The sequence below is a fragment of the Drosophila subpulchrella genome, chromosome 3R (genome assembly GCF_014743375.2).
Source record: "Drosophila subpulchrella strain 33 F10 #4 breed RU33 chromosome 3R, RU_Dsub_v1.1 Primary Assembly, whole genome shotgun sequence".
In the NCBI taxonomy this organism is placed as follows: domain Eukaryota; kingdom Metazoa; phylum Arthropoda; class Insecta; order Diptera; family Drosophilidae; genus Drosophila; species Drosophila subpulchrella.
The window spans coordinates 11820778-11833451 of record NC_050609.1 but is presented as its reverse complement, the minus strand read 5'-3'; the positions used below and the strand labels follow the sequence as shown (position 1 = coordinate 11833451).

At 37.9% G+C, this 12674-nt stretch overlaps 1 protein-coding gene and 1 long non-coding RNA gene across 3 annotated transcripts; both read right to left on the bottom strand.

Moving 5' to 3' along the window:
* Positions 1-6139: 6139 nt before the first annotated feature.
* On the bottom strand, positions 6140-9669 carry LOC119563010. 2 transcript variants are annotated; one of them, XR_005222094.1, is made up of 3 exons: positions 9353-9669; positions 8983-9297; positions 6140-6475 (listed from the first exon to the last, which is right to left on the bottom strand). It is a non-coding gene; the product is annotated as an uncharacterized LOC119563010 (long non-coding RNA). The 2 variants fall into 2 exon arrangements; XR_005222093.1 differs by lacking the exon at positions 8983-9297.
* A 1636-nt stretch (positions 9670-11305) lies between these two features.
* LOC119561822 lies at positions 11306-12430 on the bottom strand. The gene has a single exon (XM_037875302.1). It carries the CDS (start codon positions 12371-12373, stop codon positions 12128-12130), a length of 246 nt encoding a protein of 81 aa, XP_037731230.1. The 5' UTR covers positions 12374-12430; the 3' UTR covers positions 11306-12127.
* Between the last annotated feature and the right edge of the window lie 244 nt (positions 12431-12674).

Here is a 12674-nt window from a genome sequence, read left to right as displayed (position 1 = left end):
CTCTGCCCAGGCCCTTGTTGCTCCACTGTCGAAACAACAATTTGTGGCAAACAAAATGCAAAATTAACTGCATTTTGCAGCGACCATCCAGTGAGTGTGTGTGTGTAGAGGATATTTGACCCTATCTGCGAAATGCGAGCAACGTGCGGCACTTAAAACTTTCCCAACCCCCCTCCCCTGTTAACCCCCTAAACCAGCCCTTAACCCCACAACAGCTCGCACACAATGACCGGCTTTGAATAGGGCTAATTGTATTGGTAATGCGCATGAAAGCTTTTGATTATGGCCGCCATCGTGAGTCGCCAATCTCTACCGCCTCTCGAACTCGCTCACTCCTATTTCCATTCCCATTCCCATTCCCATACCCATTCCATCTCTGATTAGCTTTTACAAATTGCAACAGTGTCATTTGTTACACACAGCAACAACAAGAACAACTGCATTTAATTTATTTGCAGTGCAACAGAACACTGGCACAAGTACAAATACGGGAATAAAAACAACACGAACACGAATGGCAATCGCATTCGCAACACCACGGCAACAACAATGACTCATTGTCGTGTGCGTATTATTGGCTTAGTGCCAAAAAAGTGTCAATGCATAAAATATTTATTGCCTGACCAGGACAAACATAAACGAGCGATTGCAATAACCACCCGATGGGCCCACAATTTTCACCTCCCCATCCACCGTTTTTCACTTAGATCTGAACCAAATTGACATTGAACACGTGGAGATGAAATTAAATCAGACGGGCAATTTAATTGATTCGAACTAAGGGTTAATTTTATATGGAATATATCTAAAAAGGTTAAATTGAGTTTTGCAAGAATATTAAGCACATTCTAATTTTTATAGCCAGATAACTTGAATTTTACAGCCTTTTATTGGAAAATAAATATTAATTAATTAATTATTTAAAAAGGCAAAACTAATTTTTATTTAAAAAGAAATTTGTTTTGCTGCAAACTGAAAGTGCATTCAAAAGATCTGACTCCTGCTCTGCTAGATACCACATCTTGAGTTATTGGATCCCATTTTAAACGTAGGATACCTTTATGGGTTTGTGGTTAAATTATTTAATAATATAAATTTAAGTCTCTCTTTTAAATGATGGTCAAAATGTAAACCCATTTTCATGTCCGATTTTTCCGTATTTCCAATGGCTCCCAGAATGGGAACCCAAAACTAGACTTCTAAATTCCATAACTTTGGTAATTGGATCCCGATTTTGAAGTGGCATACCTCAATGAGTTTGTGCTTGAGTTCTCTAATAATCTACATTCAAATATTTCTTGTATACGAGGGTCAAAATTTTAACCCATTTTCATGTCCGATTTTTCCGTATTTCCAATGGCTCCCAGAATGGGAACCCCAAACTAGACTTCTAAATTTCATAACTTTGGTAATTGGATCCCGATTTCGAAGTGGCATACCTCAATGAGTTTGTGGTTGAATTCTCTAATAATCTACATTCAAATATTTCTTTTATACGAGGATCAAAATTTTAACCCATTTTCATGTCCGATTTTTCCGTATTTCCAATGGCTCCCAGAATGGGAACCCAAAACTAGACTTCCAAATTCCATAACTTTGGTATTGGATCCCGATTTCAAAGTGGCATACCTCTATGAGTTTGTGGTTGAATTCTCTAATAATCTACATTCAAATATTTCTTTTATACGAGGGTCAAGATTTTAACACATTTTCATGTCCGATTTTTCCGTATTTCCAATGGCTCCCAGAATGGGAACCTAAAACTAGACTTCTAAATTCCATAACTTTGGTAATTGGATCCCGATTTCGAAGTGGCATACCTCAATGAGTTTGTGGTTGAGTTCTCTTATAATCTACATTCAAATATTTCTTGTATACGAGGGTCAAAATTTTAACCCATTTTCATGTCCGATTTTTCCGTATTTCCAATGGCTCCCAGAATGGGAACCCCAAACTAGACTTCTAAATTCCATAACTTTGGTAATTGGATCCCGATTTCGAAGTGGCATACCTCTATGAGGTTGTGGTTGAATTCTCTAATAATCTACATTCAAATATGTCTTTTATAAGAGGATCAAAATTTTAACCCATTTTCATGTCCGATTTTTCCGTTTTTCCAATGGCTCCCAGAATGGGAACCCCAAACTAGACTTCTAAATTCCATAACTTTGGTAATTGGATCCCGATTTCGAAGTGGCATACCTCTATGAGTTTGTGGTTGAATTCTCTAATAATCTACATTCAAATATTTCTTGTATACGAGGGTCAAAATTTTAACACATTTTCATGTCCGATTTTTCCGTATTTCCAATGGCTCCCAGAATGGGAACCCAAAACTAGACTTCTACATTCCATAACTTTGGTAATTGGATCCCGATTTCGAAGTGGCATACCTCTATGAGTTTGTGGTTGAATTCTCTAATAATCTACATTCAAATATTTCTATTATACGAGGATCAAAATTTTAACCCATTTTCATGTCCGATTTTTCCGTATTTCCAATGGCTCCCAGAATGGGAACCCCAAACTAGACTTCATGTCCGATTTTTCCGTATTTCCAATGGCTCCCAGAATGGGAACCCAAAACTAGACTTCTAAATTCCATAACTTTGGTAATTGGATCCCGATTTCGAAGTGGCATACCTCTATGAGTTTGTGGTTGAATTCCCTAATAATCTACATTCAAATATTTCTTTTATACGAGGGTCAAAATTTAAACCCATTTTCATGTCCGATTTTTCCGTATTTCCAATGGCTCCCAAAATGGGAACCCAAAACTAGACTTCTAAATTCTATAACTTTGGTAATTGGATCCCGATTTCGAAGTGGCATACCTCAATGAGTTTGTGGTTGAGTTCTCTAATAGTCTACATTCAAATATTTCTTTTATACAAGGGTCAAAATTTTAACACATTTTCATGTCCGATTTTTCCGTATTTCCAATGGCTCCCAGAATGGGAACCCAAAACTAGACTTCTAAATTCCATAACTTTGGCAATTGGATCCCGATTTCGAAGTGGCATACCTCTATGAGTTTGTGGTTTAATTCTCTAATAATCTACATTCAAATATTTCTTGTATACGAGGGTCCAAATTTTAACCCATTTTCATGTCCGATTTTTCCGTATTTCCAATGGCTCCCAAAATGGGAAACCAAAACTAGACTTCTAAATTCCATAACTTTGGTAATTGGATCCCGATTTCGAAGTGGCATACCTCTATGAGTTTTTGGTTGAATTTTCTAATAATCTACATTCAAATATTTCTTCTATACGAGGGTCGAAATTTTAACCCATTTTCATGTCCGATTTTTCCGTATTTCCAATGGCTCCCAAAATGGGAACCCAAAACTAGACTTCTAAATTCCATAACTTTGGCAAGTGGATCCCGATTTCGAAGTGGCATACCTCTATGAGTTTGTGGTTGAATTCTCTAATAATCTACATTCATATATTTCTTTTATACGAGGGTCAAAATTTTAACCCATTTTCATGTCCGATTTTTCCGTATTTCCAATGGCTCCCAGAATGGGAACCGAAAACTAGACTTCTACATTCCATAACTTTGGTAATTGGATCCCGATTTCGAAGTGGCATACCTCAATGAGTTTGTGGTTGAGTTCTCTAATAATCTACATTCAAATATTTCTTTTATACGAGGGTCAAAATTTTAGCCCATTTTCATGTCCGATTTTTCCGTATTTCCAATGGCTCCCAAAATGGGAACCCAAAACTAGACTTCTAAATTCCATAACTTTAGTAATTGGATCCCGATTTCGAAGTGGCATACCTCTATGAGTTTGTGGTTCAATTCTCTAATAATCTACATTCAAATATTTCTTTTATACGAGGGTCTAAATTTTAACCCATTTTCATGTCCGATTTTTCCGTAATTCCAATGGCTCCCAGAATGGGAACCCCAAACTAGACTTCTAAATTCCATAACTTTGGTAATTGGATCCCGATTTCGAAGTGGCATACCTCTATGAGTTTGTGGTTCAATTCTCTAATAATCTACATTCGAATATTTCTTTTATACGAGGGTTAAAATTTTAACACATTTTCATGTCCGATTTTTCCGTATTTCCAATGGCTCCCAGAATGGGAACCCCAAACTAGACTTCATGTCCGATTTTTCCGTATTTCCAATGGCTCCCAGAATGGGAACCCAAAACTAGACTTCTAAATTCCATAACTTTGGCAAGTGGATCCCGATTTCGAAGTGGCATACCTCTATGAGTTTGTGGTTCAATTCTCTAATAATCTACATTCGAATATTTCTTTTATACGAGGGTTAAAATTTTAACACATTTTCATGTCCGATTTTTCCGTATTTCCAATGGCTCCCAGAATGGGAACCCAAAACTAGACTTCTACATTCCATAACTTTGGTAATTGGATCCCGATTTCGAAGTGGCATACCTCAATGAGTTTGTGGTTGAGTTCTCTAATAATCTACATTCAAATATTTCTTTTATACGAGGGTCAAAATTTTAGCCCATTTTCATGTCCGATTTTTCCGTATTTCCAATGGCTCCCAGAATGGGAACCCAAAACTAGGCTTCTAAATTCCATAACTTTGGTAATTGGATCCCGATTTCGAAGTGGCATACCTCTATGAGTTTGTGGTTCAATTCTCTAATAATCTACATTCAAATATTTCTTTTATACGAGGGTCTAAATTTTAACCCATTTTCATGTCCGATTTTTCCGTATTTCCAATGGCTCCCAGAATGGGAACCCAAAACTAGACTTCTAAATTCCATAACTTTGGTAATTGGATCCCGATTTTGAAGTTGCATACCTCTATGAGTTTGTGGTTGAATTCTCTAATAATCTACATTCAAATATTTCTTTTATACGAGGGTCAAAATTTTAACCCATTTTCATGTCCGATTTTTCCGTATTTCCAATGGCTCCCAGAATGGGAACCCAAAACTAGACTTCTAAATTCCATAACTTTGGTAATTGGATCCCGATTTCGAAGTGGCATACCTCTATGAGTTTGTGGTTGAATTCTCTAATAATCTACATTCAAATATTTCCTTTATACGAGGGTCAAAATTTTAACCCATTTTCATGTCCGATTTTTCCGTATTTCCAATGGCTCCCAGAATGGGAACCCAAAACTAGACTTCTACATTCCATAACTTTAGTAATTGGATCCCGATTTCGAAGTGGCATACCTCAATGAGTTTGTGGTTGAGTTCTCTAATAATCTACATTCAAATATTTCTTTTATGCGAGGGTCAAAATTTTAACCCATTTTCATGTCCGATTTTTATTGTATTTTTTGCTTTTTTGTGCTTTTAAAAACTTTGAGTTAGGGGTTTAAGCTTCAAACCCTTCCTTTACACACGTAACTTGTTCTGAGTATTTAAAGACAGACTACTATAATTTAAAATCTAAATCTCACTCATCGAAGAAAGACAATCTGCTATCTTGCTATCAGTTTCCTTGGAGCAATTGCCTTGTCACAGCTCAATGGCAATTAAACAACTCCTCTACTATGCATTGGAACTTCCAATTTTGCTAAATAAACAAACTTTGCACAAGACAAACAAAGTGACAGGCGGACGGACAATGGCAAACTGCTCGGTGCTCGGTGCTCGGTACTCCAGCTGCAGTTCGTCTGCAGCTTCTCCGGTGGAAGAACAACATTTAAAATGCTCAGCTTTTCTCCTCAGAAAGGACTGCTAATCAACGACCAGAGACCCAAACGGCTGCCATTTATCTCAGTTTTTTTCAGGGCGATGCCAAAGTTTTGTTCTCTACTCTTGGACTCTACTCCTTTTTTGTTTCTCAAATTAATCGATTTAATTGAAGAACGGGATGTAAGGAAAACTTGTTCTCGTCTCTGCCACGTTATTTCAGTTTATTTACAATTGAAATTTTCCCAAAGGAACGAAGGAGTTGTGCACAGAAGAAAATGGAAACGATATCAGTCTCGCATTTTCCAATCAGTTTCTTTATTATCAAAGTAATCTGGATGATCTCAACACACCAGTTGTCTTTCATTATTAACCAACCAATGGCATTGTTAATTAATTAATTATAAATAAAATGCTTTTGCTATAGATTCTCCGAATTCGGAGTATATACTGTTTAATGGTACAGCTAATAATATTATTTTAATTGTATTTAAAAATTTATATTTTATTAAACTATAGGAAATTTCTCTCAGTAAGATAATTTAACAGCCCCTTGCAAAAAACAATCAGCTGCCGGTTATTTTGGAAGCGATTGATGCTGTCCGATGGGGAAAAGAAGGAGCATTCAGCGGCTGATGGAGCTTCTTTGCCTGGCAGCGCTGAAAGGTGCACGAAATGGCGCACATTTCCAGATAAAACCGAAGGTGCAGGAGGTGTCTCTCCCGGCGATGCTCCTCCTCCGCCAAATGTAAATAACTAAGCCGCCGGCAAGGTTGCCCCGACCCACTGAAGTCGTGTAGCGTAGCACTCGTAAATAGTTTTTGCCTGCGAGTGAAAAGTAAACACATTTAGTTTGAGTGCAAATCGAGTTTGAATTTGCTTAAAGGTGCACAGCACCAGAACCTAGAACCTAGAACCTAGACTCTTGGCCTCGTGGACCCGTGTTTCCTGTGGAAATGGAGCAAATGGAGCTGCTCTTGCCAGGAGCAACTAACTAGATTTGCCGAATGCATTAAGCGTAAGCGGAAACGGAAAAAAATACATTTGGCTCCGGTGAATCTTCCCAAGAAACATATGGAGAAAAGTGGATTGTGAGTTGTGGTAAAATAAATAACAAGAAATAAAAAAGTCAAAAAATAAAGAAATCTAAAAAATGTTTAATTTTTAAGGAAAACGAAAACTATAATTATGAATAAATTTTTCTAATTGCAACAGTTATTCAAATTTGAATAAGAAAATTTTCTGTTTATTTTTTGGGTTCATTTGAGTAGTTTTTATAAAGATTTTCCATGCCCACCTTTTCTGGTTTTACCACCTATCACTGCCTTGTTAACAGAACTCTTTTAATGGCAAAATGTCAGCTGTCTTCCGTGCACTACTGCATTTACTATTTTTTTCTGGGCCATTTCGAAAGCTGAACAATTCAATTAAATGCTCAGCGAAATTATATTTCCACTGCACGCCGCGAGAAGTTTTTGTTGAATATTGCCAGTGACAGTGGCAGTTGGCAACTAAAATAGAACTAATTCCATATGCCTTGTAGCCAATTGCCAAAGAGACAGAGGACCAAGGAGTGGAGTATCCGAGAGGAGACTGGCAAACAGCTGCCCAACTTATGACATGAAAATAATGTGGGCGAAACAATGAATTATGCACTTGGAAATAAGTTTGGAGCTCGGCAGCGAAAGCGGCTAAATTGGAACGCGCGACGATGCGGTGTGGCCAAAACAAAACCAGTTGGCAAATCACTCATAAATGGCCCAAAACTGGGGCTCTGTCTCTCTGGTCATGGCTGCAGCTTGCAACTTGCAACCGGCAACTGGCAAACTGGGAAACGGGTAAAACTTTTCGGCTGGCTGGCAAATGGTTGGCAGACAAGGGCAACAACAGCAAAATTCGGTGCCATAAAATGTTGCCAAATGCAAAATGCGTGCATGGGGCTCATAATAATTCATAAGCAACATTTTGCGATGGCAGAGGAGCTTTTTCGCTTGCCCCTCATTCTGATCTTTTCCCCCACGCGAATTTGTGTGTGTGGCGCGTTATATTGCACAATAAACGCGTTAAGTTGAAAGTAATGCATCAACGTTTTGCGCGCCCCCCAAAAATACAGCCGAAAATAACACTAGCTTACAAAGAAAAAATAAAAAATCATAGTTGTCATAGTTAATTGAAATGCCCTGAGGTAAATACTTTTAATAAAATTGAATTAATGCAACAAATTGCATAAACAAACTTAAATCGATTTCTTATATTGCAATTTATTACATGGGTATATTGAAAGATAAAATTTTAATAATGTTATATTGATTTTTGTACACTAGATCTTTATTTTAAATTTTTAAATTTCAATTAGAGCGGGTATGGATTTTTTTTTATTTTTTTAGTAGTTTTAACAGAACTTGTAGCCTAGTGTAGTGGCAGGAACACCAGCCACACGAGCAGCAACAATGCGGAGAATGTGCCTCCATATGTTGCCATCAGACAGACTGACAAGGATGGAGTGAGCATAGGCAACTGGATGAGGGCGCCAAAGCTTTTGAAAGATGAAGGAGCAAATGAGGTTGCAACAGCGGACGTGGCAACTGAAGCCAAATGCAGCCAGGGAAAATGAAGTGAAGTGCGAGGCAGGGCGGACATGAATATGTTTGCCAGGCAGCGACTTTAAGGAGTTGCCACCGATCTGCGGATTAAGTAGTGAAAGGTGCTTCAGAAATGAGAAAGCCAAGCTCCAGGCGATTGGATAGAGACATCAGAAATATTAAATGGGATTTTAAGTGGGGCAGCTGCGGAACTGTACGGCTTTAAGAGCTTCTGAAAATGAACTCTTTGAAGTTGTGGAATTAAAATCATTTGTAATATATATATATAGATGTTAAATATGTTAAATATACCACTTTATACTTTTTAAAGAAGCTTTAATTTAATCTGACACGGTTTTGATGTCTTCCCGGTTGGTACTTAACCATTAAACAACGCTTCGCCAATAAAATAATATAAAATTTAATTGTTTTCTGTGCCGTTTGCTTTCAGTAAAACGTATTTGGACAACGGAAATAAATGTAATTGGTAAATACATGATTATTCATTATTTACATTTATTGTATTTTAATTGGGAACAGATATGTGTTTAAACAAAAGTTAAAGGGAATCCATTCTTAATTTCACATTGTATTATTTATATTTATGGGATTTATTCTATTTTTTAAAGTTAAATACGTGAGACTTAAATCACTATGTTGATTTACTACCATGCTTTTGCCGATTTAAAAATAATTTTGAACCCTCTACACAATGCCATAAGAAAAGCCATTAGAAAAGAAACATCAAACCTAAAAATAATATCACTCGTTATTCGAAACATGAATAGATGGTAATTCTGTCCTGCGACATGAAAATAAAATTATAATTAATAAATCCATCATTAAGCTCCCGTCGTGCTGCAGTGCCCATCCCGCTGTATTTTCCGACTCTTGTTTATTTTTTTGTACTGCCACTTCACTCATGTCGGGGACAGGCAGTGCCACGCCCCCTGCAGTGTTAATAAAATGCGTGAAATTTCCATAGCCAGCTTGGGGGCGTTTATGCATCAGATGTGTTATGAATTTCAATGGAGCGACGGGAAAAAAATATAGACCGAATTCGAACTGAAAAAGTGCACTGCAAGAAAAGAAAGAAAAAATGCGAGTAAACGAGGCTTACCGGCATTGAGTGCGTTTTTGCGATGGGAAGAAAGTCTTTCTCTACTATTCGGGGGCATGCGAGGTTCTTCACGCTTTCGCTGACATTTCACATTACGTAAACGTATTTATGCAAATGTGCTGCGAGTCCTGCTCGCTACGTGTTTGAGTCCTGCTGATGCTCCTTTCTCCTTTCTCCTGGTCCAACTACTCACTACATATCTCCTTCTTTCGCCGAGCTCGAGTTTTTTTTTTGTCGATGCGCCACATTTGCATGCATTTTAAATGACTCGGATATCAATTTTGACATATCACTTGACAGCTTAAAAAGGTTTATGTATTTATACAAACGAACATGCCAAACTGACAGTACTTTCTCTCTCGCTTTCTCTCTTTCACGCACACAAATTGTTGTGGGCCTTTTTTCATAATAAAAGAGGTGGATTTTAAATTTATTGCTTCATTAAAGCTTAATGCCCAACGGCATGAGTGTACGCTTTCGCTTTATTCATGTATGTGTATCAGGTGAAATATTCAGCAACTGGCTCTCACTTTTTTGCAGGCCTTGTTATTCGTTACTTCCTCTTTTGTTAAACAATGTTTTTAGGCGGCCTTAAAGCAATTGAAAGTCATCCCGAATTAGTCCCCATGCGTATATTTCATTGTTAGCGCCACCGTTACGATGTTGCAAAATTAATACATTTGTAATTTTAATGTTTTGTTGCCGAGCGAACATTGAATAAAATTGCCCCGAAAATGTGCATGTAAAATGCATGTTAGGTATTCGTGTTGTTAAAATGTAAACAATATTAGCTGAAAAAGCGTAAGAGCCAGCCTGAATTCGTTGATATCGCTTGCATTAATAATGCTTTAAAGCATCAATTTTAAAGTGGGCTAGACTGTAAGGGCAAAGGGCAAAGTTAATCATAAGGCTAGACCGAAGGAGAGGGCTGGCGCGGTCAATCCATTAGTTTGGCCCTCAAACTCAAGTCGAAAAGTCAGAGTAAATAATTAAATTTGCTGCGTAAATAAAACTTGGAGTGGCCGCCAAAATGGCCAGAATGTACAAGCCAGAAGCTGAGGAAACCACTTGAGCAGCCTGTCTACAATGTCAAAGACAGGCCTTCGGCTTTCACTCCGCTCTCTCCACCGACTTTCTGCACCCACTCTTCCCCCTTTTATCTGTCAGCTACTCCGATTGTGGAGCTGCTTTCATTTGGCATTCAGTGAAATTGCTTTTATTAGCGTATAAATCAACAGTGCAAAAATCGTAGCATACTTTCCAGCAGTCCGGCGTTTAAATTAAATTTATGCGCCATTTCGACTTGTTTACAAGTTGTTTGGCCAGAAGGGGAAAGCCAAAGACAGAACGGACTAGAAAATGGTAGAACGTAGGCAATCGTCGTGTGGCGATTCACACTTGAAAAGTGCATGAAAGGCCGGGGCTTAACGACTGCCCGAAGGAGTGAGGTCTCCCCGATACTCGCGCCATTGCCCATTATTATGCCCTGAACATAATAATAAAACTATAAATTAAATTAACTCATAAAAATTCCGTGTGCATAAAAAGGCAAACCCTCCGTCCGAAGCCCGAATAATAACTTTGTTTTTGTTGCAGCCCGCCAAGGAAGCCAAGTGGGTGTCCAATGGTGGGGTGGCCATCTATCTATCTGTCTATCCGGACGATGTCAGTCTCAGGCTGCTGCGTTGTCCAAAAACTGCCCGCCAGAGACCGTTCGCCACCCCGTTCCGTTGCCCAGCCCATGGCTTCTTTAGGTTCTAGCACACTTAGAGAAAATATCAGTAAAATAAATTGAAATCATCAAGAAAAAAATTAATTTTTAAGCAATGTTTCCTTAACTTATAGATCAGGATATTATTGAAAAACATGCAAAATATAAAAAAAAAACAAGTCTTAACAAATCAACATATACTTGTGGGATTATATATATTGTATATATTTAGAAGATCTTCAAGTTGGAATAGTTACACCAGTTATTTAAAATCCCATTCAGCGAATATTGTTTCAAAATTCTGATATAATTATTTCACCTTAAAGAACCTGGTTTCTTTTTCAGAACTTAATATTAGAATTCCTTGTATTGTTTTTCAGTGTTTTGTCTGACATTTTTCCACTTGCCCATTCTGCACTCGGGCTTGCTCGCATTTTATGGGGCATACATATAGGCGCTTTGGCTTGTAAGTAGCATGTAAGTCGGATGATTTAAATTCTTGTGAGCACACCAAAGCGAACGATGCTCCTGCTTCCTCCTCGGTGCGATATATAAAGCGTCAGCGCGCATATTTGATTTGATTTCATTGCCAGAACTGAGAACTGAGAACTGAGACTGGAACTGCCCAGTAGGCCATTCCATTGAAGAGGCCGGGACGCGACGTGCCTGTAAATATTTATTAATGCTGTGAAACTTTCCATTTGGCTTGGATGCCGAGCATCCAATGCGATGGTTTTTCAGTGGCTTTGATTTTTATTGAGCTCAGTTTGAAAATGATTTTGTGGTCGCTGGCCAACAAAAGTTTATTTCAAATTTTCGTAATCTGAATGGAGTGGCAAACAAAGGAAATTGATTTGCCGTTCATCTATGGCTTTGGCTTGGCTTTGATTTGAAAATTGTCTAATTTAGTGTGAAATATTTGTGGAAAAAGCAGAGGCGGTAATTTCTAGATTATCCATCTATTGGTAATTGGGTAATTCTGAAACCATTATTTAAATTAGCTAATTTTTTCACTGTCTTTGAATGGTCAAAAAATGCTTTAGCCTTAAAAATTCGACGCCTCATCATTTGGTTTTATTCTCCTTTAAGCTTATCTGTGTTTTCTTCTTGGTTTTAATATCTGCCAACATGTACTCCAGATGTTCGATAATTAAATACTTGATACGATTCCTTAAATGAAGCTGTATCAAGTCCTTTTGTCTCTGCTTAAAGATTTTCCTGCGCCTTGCGATGCGTTTCTTGATCCGAATGACTTTTAAATGTTTCTTCGGCCTGCTGATGAAGCCGATTTCCCGCCATGGATTGTTCATTTCATTGGATTATCTAATAGGCTTACAAGTGAAATTTTGTAACAATGCCAAACTAAATTCAATATTGATTGCTAAATCAAAACCAAATTTAATAAACTTCAGCAAGGGGGCAAACAGAGCGTAGAGCGTCCAATAACAACAATGAATGCATTCAGCTGCGGAGCAAGAGGCTGTGATGATGACGTTTAAAGCAATTACAAGGGAAACCAAGCCAAAGTCCACGCCCACAGCCCCTACAACCCCACTTGAACAACAATGTGCATACAAATGCAAATTGCGCCCTGGCATACGTTGCGTATAC